Source organism: Carettochelys insculpta, chromosome 9, assembly GCF_033958435.1.
Source record: "Carettochelys insculpta isolate YL-2023 chromosome 9, ASM3395843v1, whole genome shotgun sequence".
Taxonomy (NCBI): domain Eukaryota; kingdom Metazoa; phylum Chordata; order Testudines; family Carettochelyidae; genus Carettochelys; species Carettochelys insculpta.
Window position 1 is genome coordinate 6,277,232 of NC_134145.1, and position 12,582 is coordinate 6,289,813.

Consider the following 12,582-nt stretch of genomic DNA (forward strand, 5'->3'; position numbering starts at 1 on the left):
GCTGAAAGCAAGTCAGAGCAGCTCTGAGTCTGTAGCACTGGCCAGATCCAGGATTAGGGCTCTGCAATAGATCTATGTTTGAGATGAATGTGAACACTGCCCCTGCCGTGCATAGGCTCCTTCCAATCTACTTCAGGAGAAAGTTCCTTCTTGACTCAAAATGTGGCAGTCAGGATGACCCTGAGTGTATGGAGTGAATCAAACCAGCCAGGCATCTAGAAAGAGGTTCTTCTGTATTATCTCTGAGCACTGGCCCACCTTGTCCAATGTCCTGTCTTCAATTGTGGCCAATCTCTGATGTTTCAGAGAAATATGAGAACCTCCCTGCTCAATAGTCATCTGGCCTAGTGTGCATTTAGAAAAAAATATTGCTTCCTGGCCCCTGCAGGCAAATGACTGAGGTCCTGAAGCATCAGGTTTGATTATAGTCATTCTTTTAATACAGAGTTGCAGGTGTTATGAGCACATTGAGGCCAATGCAGGCAACTGTGTTTTCTCCATGGTCCATAGAGAGAGGAAATGGAACAGCAGGACCCAGAGATAGAACTCTGCAAATCCATGGGTATCTGTTTCACATGAAGGGATATCCGGGGATGCAGATATCCATGACAATTTTTGTGGACTGAATGTGAACACATAGTTTTATATCCTCATAAGGCTCTCCCCAGGCACTAGCAGAGTCCAAAGCCACAAAGGGCCATCCCTTTTCCCCATCACATACACAAATGGTGGAACTTCTCCCAGAAGCTGAATCAAAACATAGCTTTCTAAAAGCTACCTTGTCCCCTTCTAAAGACACCAAGAGATGACAAGTCCACCACCAACACAGATAAACCGGTCCAATGTTTAGGAAATTGCATCTAACTTCAGCTTTCAGCTTCTGGATCATCTTCTACTGTCGTTGGCAAGTCTGAAGAGCCTCACACCATCAAATATCTTTCCCACGCATAAACATCAATTCACAACAGTAAGTAGCCTCTCAGCCCTCCCTTCCATAAACTGACTAGGTGGATCTTCTTAAGTCTCACGTTGTAACGGTTGCTCTCCAACTGCCGGGTCATATTTGTGGCTTTTTCCTAATTGATTGACTAATAATTGAGTTTTTTGTTCTTGTTCTTCCTGTCTCGGAAACCATCTGCCTGCCCTAATTTTCCTGTTTTGCCTTGTGAATAACCTTTCCCTGTCTTTTTTTCCATCCACCCTTTGGCTTCCTCCATTCCCTCCTCTTCCTCCTTTCATTCCCCCTCAAACTGCTCCACCGGGCCCTGCCTTCTCCTCTTGTTGTGGGACTGGAGGATGTCTGAGATATTGCTTGTCTTTGGGGCAGCAGCGCTCCAGCAGCGGGAAAGTAAGAGGGGACTTGTAGCAGGAGTAAGTAGTGAGAATCTCAGGAGCTGCCCTTTTCCTGGAAGCAGCAGTGCCTAGTGGCAGGAGTCCAAGAAGTTGCCTCCTCTAAGGGCTGTAGCATCTAAGAGCAATAGACCAAAGAGCTGTCCTCTCTGGCAGTAGTACTGCCCCGTGTCAAATGCAGGGAAAGGAATCTGGGCCCCTATATACCATGTTCTGACCAGGGGCTGTTCACAACCTGTTCCCTTGTTGCAGGTTTCAGGTCTCCATATTCCCAAGCACGTCCCCTGGGTCACATCCTACTACGGTGGCCAAACATCCCATTTTTAAAGGGGCAGTCCCGTGTTTAAGCCCTTCCACAGGTGTCCTGACTTTTTCTTAAAAACAGAGAAATAGTCCCCCGTTTTCACTCTCCCCTGCATCCGTACTGGTGGGTCCTGCTGCTGGCTGGATCCCCACATGCCAGCTGCTCACCTCCCAGAGGATCCAGGGGCTGACGATAGCAAGGGGTGGGCAAAGCTGGTGGCAGACCGAAGCTGCAGCACTCAGGTCTGGGTACTCTCACACTGGTCTGTCAGCACAGCCCCTGCAGAAAGCAGGCTCTCAGTGGGCAGGGCCCTGCCCAGGCTTGCCAACAGGGGGATAAAATGGGAAACTGCCCCAGGGCCCACCGATTCCCAAGGACCCAGGTCTCCCAGCCGCTGGTGCTGCTGTGGCAGAACAGACCAGAGCCCAGGGCCCTTTAAATCGCTACTGGAGGGCTGCACGTGGGAGTCTTGGTGGCACTGAGGGCAGGCTGCCCATGGTCCTGCCCCTTCCACCCTTGGCCCCTCCCATTCCAGGAGCATGGAACTGCCCCCACCGCGCACCTTGCCCAAGAGCCAGGCGAGGCAGCCAGTTCTGACCCCGTCCCATTTCTGGCCGGCATTGACTTTTGCTGTGGTTGATGAATGTGTTCAGGTGCCAAATGGCAGCCCTACTTTGTTGCCCATGCTGCCCTCCCTTTGGCCCTTTATGTGCTCTCCTCTCTATCTGTCCACTCCTTGCTTTGCCCCTTTATGTCTCCCAGCCCCACTGCTCCTTCCCCCGCTGTGGAGTGCATCCCTTCCTCGTGGTCCATGCCCTGCCTCAGGAAGATGCAGCTCCAGGTACCAAGAGAGGCGGGTCTGTCCTGGGGGCCCATCTGGCAAGGAGAGTGATGAGCTCTGGCCACAGAGGGTCAGGTTGGTCTGTCATCTCACCATGTGGGAGAGGCATGTATGGGGGTGTGTGCCCCCTTCTCCCCACGTGAACATTAAAGATAAGAAGGTGGCTAATAAGAGTCCAGCTACCTGGTATTTATGTTTATCAAAGGCTCAGTCAACTTGATGTTAATCTGAACATTCCTACTGCACAGTTCTGACAGATAGCCATCAAGCTCACTTGAATACAAGTAATTGTACCAGGTGTCCTGTATTCAGCATAGGCAAATATGGTTACCCTCGTTCCTCCCATTCATCCTTCCCCTGGTATCTCCGTCACTGGTTGCGGTGTATCACCCCTTCATGGCCTACTGCTGAGTCAGCTCCTGTGATGTAGACATGGTGCTTAGCCCTGGTGGTTTGTAGTCCCATTGGCTTCTCAGCAGAAACCTTCAGCGCACGTCTGCTCTCCTCCTCAGCCAGCCCAGACTGAGCTGAACTGCCTTCCTTTGCACTCTCCCTCCTGAAATGACAAGGGGCCAAGGTCTCTTGGATCCAAAGCAATTTTTTAGCCCCTGAGTCATTAATGTGGGGTTGACATATCCAGTCACACCTCCCCTGCCAAATTCTCCTCTACCTTTACCCTGCGCAATAATGAGAACGGGGAAACGAGCTCGCAGGGCCATTTCATAACCTGGTACTTTTAACCTCAAGCTTTCAAAAATCGTACTCAGGCCCCTCAAAATCAAGAGATTGGCTTAAAACTGATGAGATTAACATCAACAGCCACAAAAATAATAAACTCTGTGAATCTCAGAATATTCCCAAGGCCTGAAGATGCCATTAGATCACTTAATCTGACCTGTGGAGTACGTGTCATAGAATTTCTTCCTGTTCCTCTGGTATTGAGTCATGTAATTTGTGTCTGGCTAACGCATCTCTTCCAGAAAGTCCTCCTGTCTGGATCTGAAGACATCAAGAGGTGGAGAACCCACCACTTCTCTAGCTAGTTTGTTTTAAGGGTCAATCTCACCCACCATTCCCAATGTGTGTTTTAGTTCTTATCAGAATTTGCTTGGCATTAGTGTCCAGTGATAGATAAACTTGGGTCTTTATTTGCCTTCTGGCTTCTGACCTCTTTGGGCTGCAGCTGGGCCATATTTTCAAGCCCATCTCGACACGCAGGAGGGCTAGACATTTACTGGTTTACAAAGGAGAGCTGAGACTTCCATGCATCCCTATGACTCCAGGAGCTGAGGCTTCAAGAGACACACCAAATATCATTATACATGTAATAAAATCATGAGCACTGCCAGTACTAGCTCTGTGGATCCTTTAACTGGGGAGAGAAGGGGTAGCTGACTGGGAGTGGAGAGCTTTGGTTTTTCTCTTGGAGTTGGTAGGTGGTGAGGTTTCCATATAAGATACTTTGTAGAGGAAACCAAAAGCTGCAATAAAATTTATGAGGTTTTATTGGTTCTACAAAACTCAGGAACTCTGGTACTCTTGGTACTGGCAAGGAGTCTCCCAGAGCTGTGGAGAATGGGAGGGGGTCTCTTTTGTGGCTTCCATCAGAGAAGCAACTATTAACCCCAGCAATCAAAGAGTGTTTCAGCACCTGTACTATCATGGAGCCTGGATGCAAGTCATTCAAGGCACATAGGCAATGTCCCCAAAGAGTTTGGCGTAAGCAGTACTGTTCACTGGGGGTCAGAAATGAAGACAAATACAGCACTTATTTGACAACATGCTCCAGAGGCAGAACTGATCACAGTCTCCCTGAAAGCCAAAGGAAACATCTTCTGTCTCCTGCCTCTGCCCACCTTGCAGGGGACCGAGCATTGTTCAGGTTACTATGGCACCCCACAGCTAAGTTTATTTCCATCTGTGATGGGCTTCACTCACCAGAGTGCCACCTCCAGCTGGTCATCTCAGGGAGTAGCTCTTTCAGCTGGTGTGCTGAGACTCCAGACCTCGCACTGCTTCTGACAGGGCCTCCCTTGCAGCTGCTTCACCTGCTCCATGAATTCTTCCAACCCCTTCACCCTTAGGATCTGAGTCCCCAACATCCTGTGATTCTCTCCTCCCTAACTTCTTCTCTCCATCCCTTAGGATTTTTTACTGCCTCTCTGATTATCTTACAGGCCTCTCTTTCCTTTCCCCTGTCTCTGTGGGAGCAGAGCCTCTTTCTAAGACCCTTCTGCCCACACCAAAACCAGATTTTTCTCATTTGTAACCCGAGCCTTTCTCGTGTGGGACCCTTTGCCTCTGGGCTTGCCCCTTTCTATCCGTGTCTTTTCTCAGTGACATAGGGACAAGCTCTGCAGGATTCCCTTGCTCCCACAATCTCAACACCCGTGGAACTGGGCCTCTGGCCTCAGCTTTAGAGCACCTTTTCTGTTCATGGCACTTCTCCTTCTGTCTTCCCTCCTGTGAGACCCCACACAATAGTGGTGACTGATGAGGGAGGTTCTAGGGGTGGCACCAGCCACGCGCCACTGCCCTGTCCCCTCCCCACCCATGCCCAGTCCATGCCCCACCCCCTTCTCGGGCTCCCCCCCACACCTCTTCCAACTGAAGCGCTGTGCTGCTTCTGGCGAGCGCAGGGGCGGAGCATGGGGAGGGGGCGGGGCATGAGCAAAGCACAGGCAGGGAGACGATGGGGCAGGCCAGCCAGCCACACATGGGACTTCCCTCACTGCCCCCCTGCACTCACTGGAAGTGGCGTGGTGCTGATGGCAAGTGTGTGTGGGGGCAGCACTGAGGTACATGTATGCTGTGCACCTCCCACCTGTCACCCTTGCCACACAAACACCACTGATGGGTGGTGCCCTGGCTAAAGACGCCCAGAAGTACGCCAGGGTTTACCACCATCTCTGCCGATTATAATCAGTCCTTGTGTGGCCTGGATCTGCCCCTTTTGCTTCCCTGATCCCCTCTAGGGAAGTGGCCACTCTCACATCCAACCTGGTGGGGAAAAGTCCCTCAGCCCCAAAAGTCCAGATTGAGGTGTTTCCATTTTCTCTCCCACCTTTTGGCTTCTTGTCTTGCTCAGCCTGTCTCCGACTCTGTGTACCAGGGGTGAGAGATACACTCAGTCTCTTCTCCCTCCCTCTAGGGAGACCAATTGCACAGTCTTTCCACACAGTCCCCTTCCCTGCGGGGTAAACAAAGGGATTCACTTGTCAGTGTAGCACCTCCTGCTAGTCGTCTTGGGGATTAGCTCTTTCAGCTGGCACACCCTTTCCTGGCAATGCAATGCCTGCCACTGTCTCCACCTGCAGACCCACCTTAGCCCGGAAATTGCTGTGCCCTTTTCATGGTGTGGCCTCTGGTCAGTCACCCTCAGTGTTTTCTCCCTTTGTAGAAGAGGTGGGATGGGAGATTAAGAATTTCTCAGTTCTATAGTCCAGCCACTTCCCCAGTGGTGAGGGGGATTCCCTCCAGCACACAGCAATCTTTTAGATAGGACCTTCTTCCTGCCTCATCTTAACTTCTCCTTCAGTACGGTTTCAACACCCTGGGCCATGTCCCTGTGGCCTCAGCACCTTCTTCGACCTCTTCTCAGGGCTTCCATCCAGCACTATCCCACAGCCAGCCAAGAATTCCCTGGTGCTCCACAGCCTTTGCCAGCAACTGCTCTGTCCAAGATGTGACCTTACAAGGGGAACACAATCCTTTCTCCTTGGGCATGCTGCAGCATGGAGTGTCTCTGGTCCAGCAGCTCTTTTTGGGTGTGCCTGCTGAGGCCTGATTGGCTGCTCTGTGCAACCTCTTTCTGATTGGCTGCTGCTTACACAGCAGGCTACTTTTAACTCCTTCTTCTCTGGTGTGCGATGAACATGTCATCATGCCATCCCTGAGATGAACACCAACTGACCTCGCATTTGCCTTTACTCCATACCCCATGTTCAAAAAAAAAAACTTCTTATAATTAACTCATTTTTGTGGACATTGAATAAGCAGTGAGATATTAGGGTGAATTTAATGAGGCAGCAGGAGCAGAAGTTGTTGGGAAAAGGCTTAGATGGCAGTGGTGGGGAGACCTGTTAAAATATTGGGTGTTGGCATAGCTGGGAAACCACAAAGTAAATAAGGGACAAGAACTGAAATAAAAATTTGGTGGCGCTGTGAAGGAATTTGGAGTCTAAATATGCTGCAAGAGTACAATTAATACCTTTGATTTCTATTAGAAACAATAGTTCTGATTTCTCCAGTATATTTCAGGTACAACTAGAATCTCGTTTACATTTTGTCTCTAAAACCTTCCAGTTCCTGTTATGCCAAACTAGCTTGGGTCATATTTGATTGACAGAACAGCGGCTCCTCCCTTTCACATATTTCAAAGGGATATTGTAAGTTTTAACTCCCAGAAGGTAAATGTAAATTTAACTGAGTCCCATTAGGCAACAGGAGGGTTGAGAGAAAAGTACAAAGCCAGAAGCGAGTACTGAAAACAGACAACCTCAAGAGGGTAGCCCACACTGTTGGAAGCAGTAGTGAAACATTCTACCCATCAGATACCCTTGGGAGTCAATAAGCCACTTTCCCACAGTGGTAGGTTTATTGACAACTCAATGCCAGCTTGAAAACTCTCTCACCAATGGCAGTTGGTCCAATGAAAGCTATTGTCTCATCCACCTTGTCAAAAACACCTCTGACCCATATCATTTCCATCTATTTCCTGCATTAGGACAAATGGGAAAAGCTAGTCATGGAGAAGAAGTCAGTGGAGCTCTTTGAACATGTTAGCTTGATGACTCTTGACAGCATCTTGAAATGTGCTTTTAGTTATGAGAGTAACTGCCAGACTGAAAGGTCAGTACAATGAGTGTATCTTGGCAAAAATTTTTGGAGAAATAATTTATTTACCAAAAATGTTGTTTTGGTCAACTCAAAACTGTTTGTGAATTTTACACAAATAGTTGCAACTATAGGTTGAACCTCTTTCATCCAGCACCCTGGGGACCTGACTGTTGCGGAATGAGAGAATTTGTGAGACCATAGGAGGTCAATAGTGTCTACCACATTACCTACAATTCCACTGCTTACTAGGCTGTCAGAGGACATTTAAGGGTCAATTACAACTAAATAACAGCACAGAACAATGAGCACCAGGACTGGTGGCTGTAAGCAAACTGTATGGGGCCCACGGGAAGCTTGGCCACACCCATGGTAAGTGGTCATCCAGCTAACTAAAATCATGCTGGATTACAGATATTGCTGGGCGAGAGAGTTCTGGATTAGAGAGATTCAACCTGCAGTCACAAAAGACCTGGAGGCAAAAGAGGGGGTGATGATGCTGTGGTCCTTTCCTCTCACACCCTTAAGACATTCACTTCAGATATTTGAGAGTCTGGTTTGAATCAGCCTCTAAGAAAGATCCCACAATGAAACTTTTCAATTCACTAAAAAGCTTTGGATTCCATTCAGCCCAGGTTGATTATTTTTTTTTAAAAATGTAGAACTGCCTTCAAACTCAGTCAGTTATGCTCCCATGCCTAACTGGGAGCTTTTATTTCAATGTTACCTCAATATACTGCTGCCACTGAGTCACGGAATAGGATTTGGGGATTAATGGTTACATTGGGATTAATGTTACATCTCTACCACAGGTAGAAAAGTTTCCTACTATACTAAATTCACTTACGAGGTCATTTATGTCCTTCTATAACTTTTCTCTCAGGAAGAATGCCTACATCAAATCGGTCTATGAAATCACCTTTCAGTTAAAGTACAGGATCTGGTACCTCCCGTATCAGATTGATTTTATCTATTTCCTCAGTCGGGACGGGCGTCGCTTCCAGAAGGCCTGTGACACTGTGCATCTCCAAACCGGTATTTCCCAGTGTCCTTCATTTTGTCTTTTTATGAAACTTGTGGGGAGGGTTATAAATCCTGTAGAGAAAATCCCACTGCTGCTTAAGCCAATGAGAAGCTATCTGTCAACTTTCACAGGAGATGGATTAGTGTCTTGTCACTATTTTCAGAATCACAGAAACAAAGTCTTCTACTGATCTAGACTTTGTATATCTGTGTAAGCTTACCACATATTGCATTGCCAATGGCCCTCACTCCTTTCTTGGGGAGTCCACCTTTAGAGGTGAGAGGGAGGTGCACGCTTCATGGACTTCTTTGATAAGGTTGCCATCAAAGGAGTTATGTGAGGTGGACACCTGACTGCACCTTCTAGTCACTATTTGTTTGTCAGGATTTGAGGACTGACCTTCCTCTAAATTCTAATTATCATCAGATGTCACTGATGTGGTGTCCTGATAGATGTTTTGCTCGGTCAAATATTGATAAACTTTTGGCTATGTGCATGTGCTCCCTCGGTGTGCTGCCTTGACTCTCAGATGGCCCTTCACTCTGTTGGTAGAGCTAGTACAGAAATCCAGATTCTTGAAATCCATATATTTTCTTTTCTTTTTTTTTCTCCAACAGATACAGTGATAAAGGAGAGGAAGAAATCCCTCAAGGATGAACGAGAACTTGAAAAGATCCAGAAGAAGAGACACTTGGATTTCCTGGACATTCTTTTGTGCGCCAAGGTAGGTACAGAAGAACCTTGGTTATTTCTCATGTCTAGTGAATGTGTGTATATATCCGCTGGACAAACAAAAAAAATCTCATGTTGATTTTTCCATTTTGCAGCAGTGTAATTCTCTAGCTGGGTTGGCCTAAAAGTGAATTTTCTCCAGCATCAGTTAATTTTGGGACCAAGCTCTTTAAGGACTCCTTGTCTGCAATTCCCTTTATTTATGGGTATCTAGGGCTTCAAATTCACATACTGGAGCAACATCCAGGAATTTCCTATTCTCGAATGGTGGTCCATTGTCCTGTTCGTGGAGATGAAGTGCATGATTCTTGTATTGCTTTCCCATATACTTTCTGCTTTTCCAGGTCATCCAGTTTGTGTGTCATCAACCAGAACACGCGTGCTTGACACATTTACTTGATTACTGGGTGCTATGCGGACAATGACCATTTCAAAAGTGACCTTGCTCCAGCTTCTTTCTTGTTTATTACAGTCACTTATTTTCTTCAATATCAGCCTTGAATCCAAGATGAGCGAGAAACTAGTGAAACTGTGTACCACCCTCCTTAAAGCCTAGCATATCACTGTGCAAATATTTTTTCCTTACAGGTTCTACCATATTCGGGGGTGCAATCCAGCCCAGTAACAGACTGTATCACAGTGGAGCAGGGAGGGCAATAAGGGTCTGTGGAAGCTATTTTATATAATAGAAGCCATTTCATGTTTCTTATTTCTGCACATACACAAGAGCTTGAACTTTTCCTGACGTATTTGGGAATGGCAGGGAGGATGAGCTAAGCAGAATGCATTAATGAACTATTTGGATTTGGGGCTCTTACTCCCTGACTCCTGTTCCTCCTTGCTGATAATAGTTTTCTCTCTGAAAATGATTTATGTTTCTCTATCTAATTGCCTCTGACGTTGGACTTGTTTGTGAAAGGGTATAATTACTAGAGTTAGCTGCATCAAGCAGCCTTGCTGGACCTGGTTTTACTGGTGTCCAGTTTGGCTCATCTGTTGCCTTATTGGATTCAATAAAGCTGTTTGTTAGCCACCTAAATGCAGAGAAGTCTTTTGCTTCAATAGGTCAGATGCAGTTTGCCAGGGATAGCCTGTGGTGGGTGGCCAGACATTTTATTGCAACTTCTCTTGGCCACATTTTACCACAAAAATTCTCATTTTGTGGCCATCTCCACTAATTTCCATTGTTTTAAACTGATATTTGGCCTTGTTCAGTTTGAGCTAATTTCTTTTCATGGTGGTGGTACCAGCATCACCATGGACTTTCATATGATCACTCAAAATCATAGAAAGGTAGGACTGGAGAAGAACTCAAGAGATCATGTGATCCATCCCTCTGTTCAAGGCAGAACCAAGAGTGCCTAGACCATTTCTAACAGGAGTTTGTCTACTCTGTTCTGGAAAACCCCCAAAGACGGAGAAGCTAGAACCGCCCCAAATGACCTATCCATGCACCTAACTGTCCTCATAGTTAGAAAGTTTTCCTAATATCTAACCTAAATGTAAATGAGGTTTTCCAAAACATTATCATTTTTGTTGCTCAACGTTGGTGTCCTCCTTAAAGCATGGTGCCCAAAATTGGACACAGGGTTCCAGAGGAGGCCTCACCGTTGTTGAGTAAAGTGGACCTATTCTCATGTAGTTTACATATGGTACTCCTAGTAGTACACCTCAGAACAACACTAGCCTTTTTCGCAACCGTTGCACACAGGTGGCTCATATTTAACTTGCGATCCACAATCTCTGCCAACTCAAATGTCCCTATTTTACCTAAATATTCTTTAATCTGTTCTTTCTTTATTCTGTGGCTTGCTCCTATCCTCTTGTTAATATCAACTGGGCTAAGCTTCTCATCCCATTTAACTTTTTTAGTGAACACCTAAGACCAAAGCAAAATGGACATTAAACACCTCTGCCTTCTTCATCACATCTCAGGAAATTATGCACAGAAAAAGAAAATCAAAATTATTCCCGGAAAAAAAAACAAATCAAAATTATGCAAAATTAAATACTCATTTTACAAGTTAAAAGAAACATAGAACTCTGAACCTTCTTTAGAAATTCAGTAAATTCTTCCATGTCTGCTATTCCATCATCTGGAACTCTCAAATAACCAGCATTTTAAGCATAAGTAAATTTTAGTTATGTTCTCTATAAGTACAGTATAGTGAAAATAAATACAAATAAATGCAGCAAGTAAAGTATAAGTTTACAGTGTACAGTACTACTGTTGTTGGTAAATAAAGTACTCTGCATACATATTTGTTTGTTTCTTGAGGACGGTTCGAATAGGAGAGGCAGAGCTCACAGAGAATGGGTAGATGGTAGAGTAGATTGGTGCAGAGCTAGTCTACAGAAACTAAGCCACTCCGCACTGGACAGGGAAAAATGGAAGGAAATAGTGAGGGAGGCATTGGACACTAACAGGCGCCAAGCCCATGGTTGTTGTTGTTGATGATGATGGTGATGATGATGAATCTTATTTTTCTTTTAGTGTTATGCATTACTAGGTATACTTCTCCACTATCCAGAATGTTTGAATATCCAGCAACCTCCTGGTCCTGAGGCTGCTGGATATGAAAGAGTTTCCTGTATATGAACATAATATCATAATATACTCTAGTGCTTTACCAGTCCTTGAGCAAAAAAAGAAGGCCCCAGAGGTGTGATGTTGGAAAATGAAATAAAGTTGTTAAAAAAGGATTTGTTCACCCTCTTTGTCATTTCTTGGTATGGTGAATATCAAATCCGGAGCTTTGGCTGTTTTGGTGGTGGTGTGTTGACCCAAAAAGAGGCAAAAAATGGAGCTTGGTCTCACAGGGAGGTGAGTTGAGAAACATCAGCAGGAGGACCAAACAGGAAGGCTCACAATAAGTAGACCCTCCTTCCCTGTATGATGCTCAGATGCCGTGTATGTGACGGTGAAGGTAATTAACCATCAGTGGTGGGTTTTCCATCACTGGCCATTTTTAAATCAAAGCTGGATATTTTTCTAAAAGATCTGCTCCAGGAATTATCTGGGGGAAGTTCTGTGGCCTGTTTTACCCAGGTGGTCAGACTAGATGCTCACGGTCATCACTTCAGGTCTTGGAATCTATGGATTCTCATCCAGAATGCGTTTCCCATAATGCATTGTAGCCACAGATGCCATGTTGCAAAACTCCCCTTAACAAAAAACAGAGATGAGGATGCATTGGGGGAGTTTTCTTTCTGGGAATCTGTCAAAAGGTCATCAGGGTGCAAGGTGCCACTTTGCTTTAAAGGTAGTAGAGCCCAGTGGCGGGATTCTCAAACAATGCTTCCTCTGCTGGCAGTAAGTGAGGACAGTCCAAAGAGTTGCTCTCTCTAGCAGTGATTTACTTAGAGACAAGAGACCATGAAGGCTCTTTAGCTAGCAACAGTCCAAATAGGCTGCTTTCCCTAACAGCAGTTCCACACAATGGTTAGAGTCCCGGTGACTGCTTTAGCTAGTGACAATATGGCTTGATGGTGAGA

General features: G+C 46.0%; 1 protein-coding gene across 1 annotated transcript in view; it reads left to right on the forward strand.

Moving 5' to 3' along the window:
• The window catches only part of LOC142017414 (cytochrome P450 4B1-like), a 43,525-nt gene that overhangs the window by 15,487 nt on the left and 15,456 nt on the right, over positions 1 to 12,582 (forward strand). Inside the window, exons 5-7 of the mRNA XM_075002230.1 lie at positions 7,222 to 7,346; positions 8,215 to 8,366; positions 8,973 to 9,079. Coding sequence (XP_074858331.1) covers positions 7,222 to 7,346; positions 8,215 to 8,366; positions 8,973 to 9,079 — 384 coding nt within the window. The remainder of the gene's footprint in view (positions 1 to 7,221; positions 7,347 to 8,214; positions 8,367 to 8,972; positions 9,080 to 12,582) is intronic.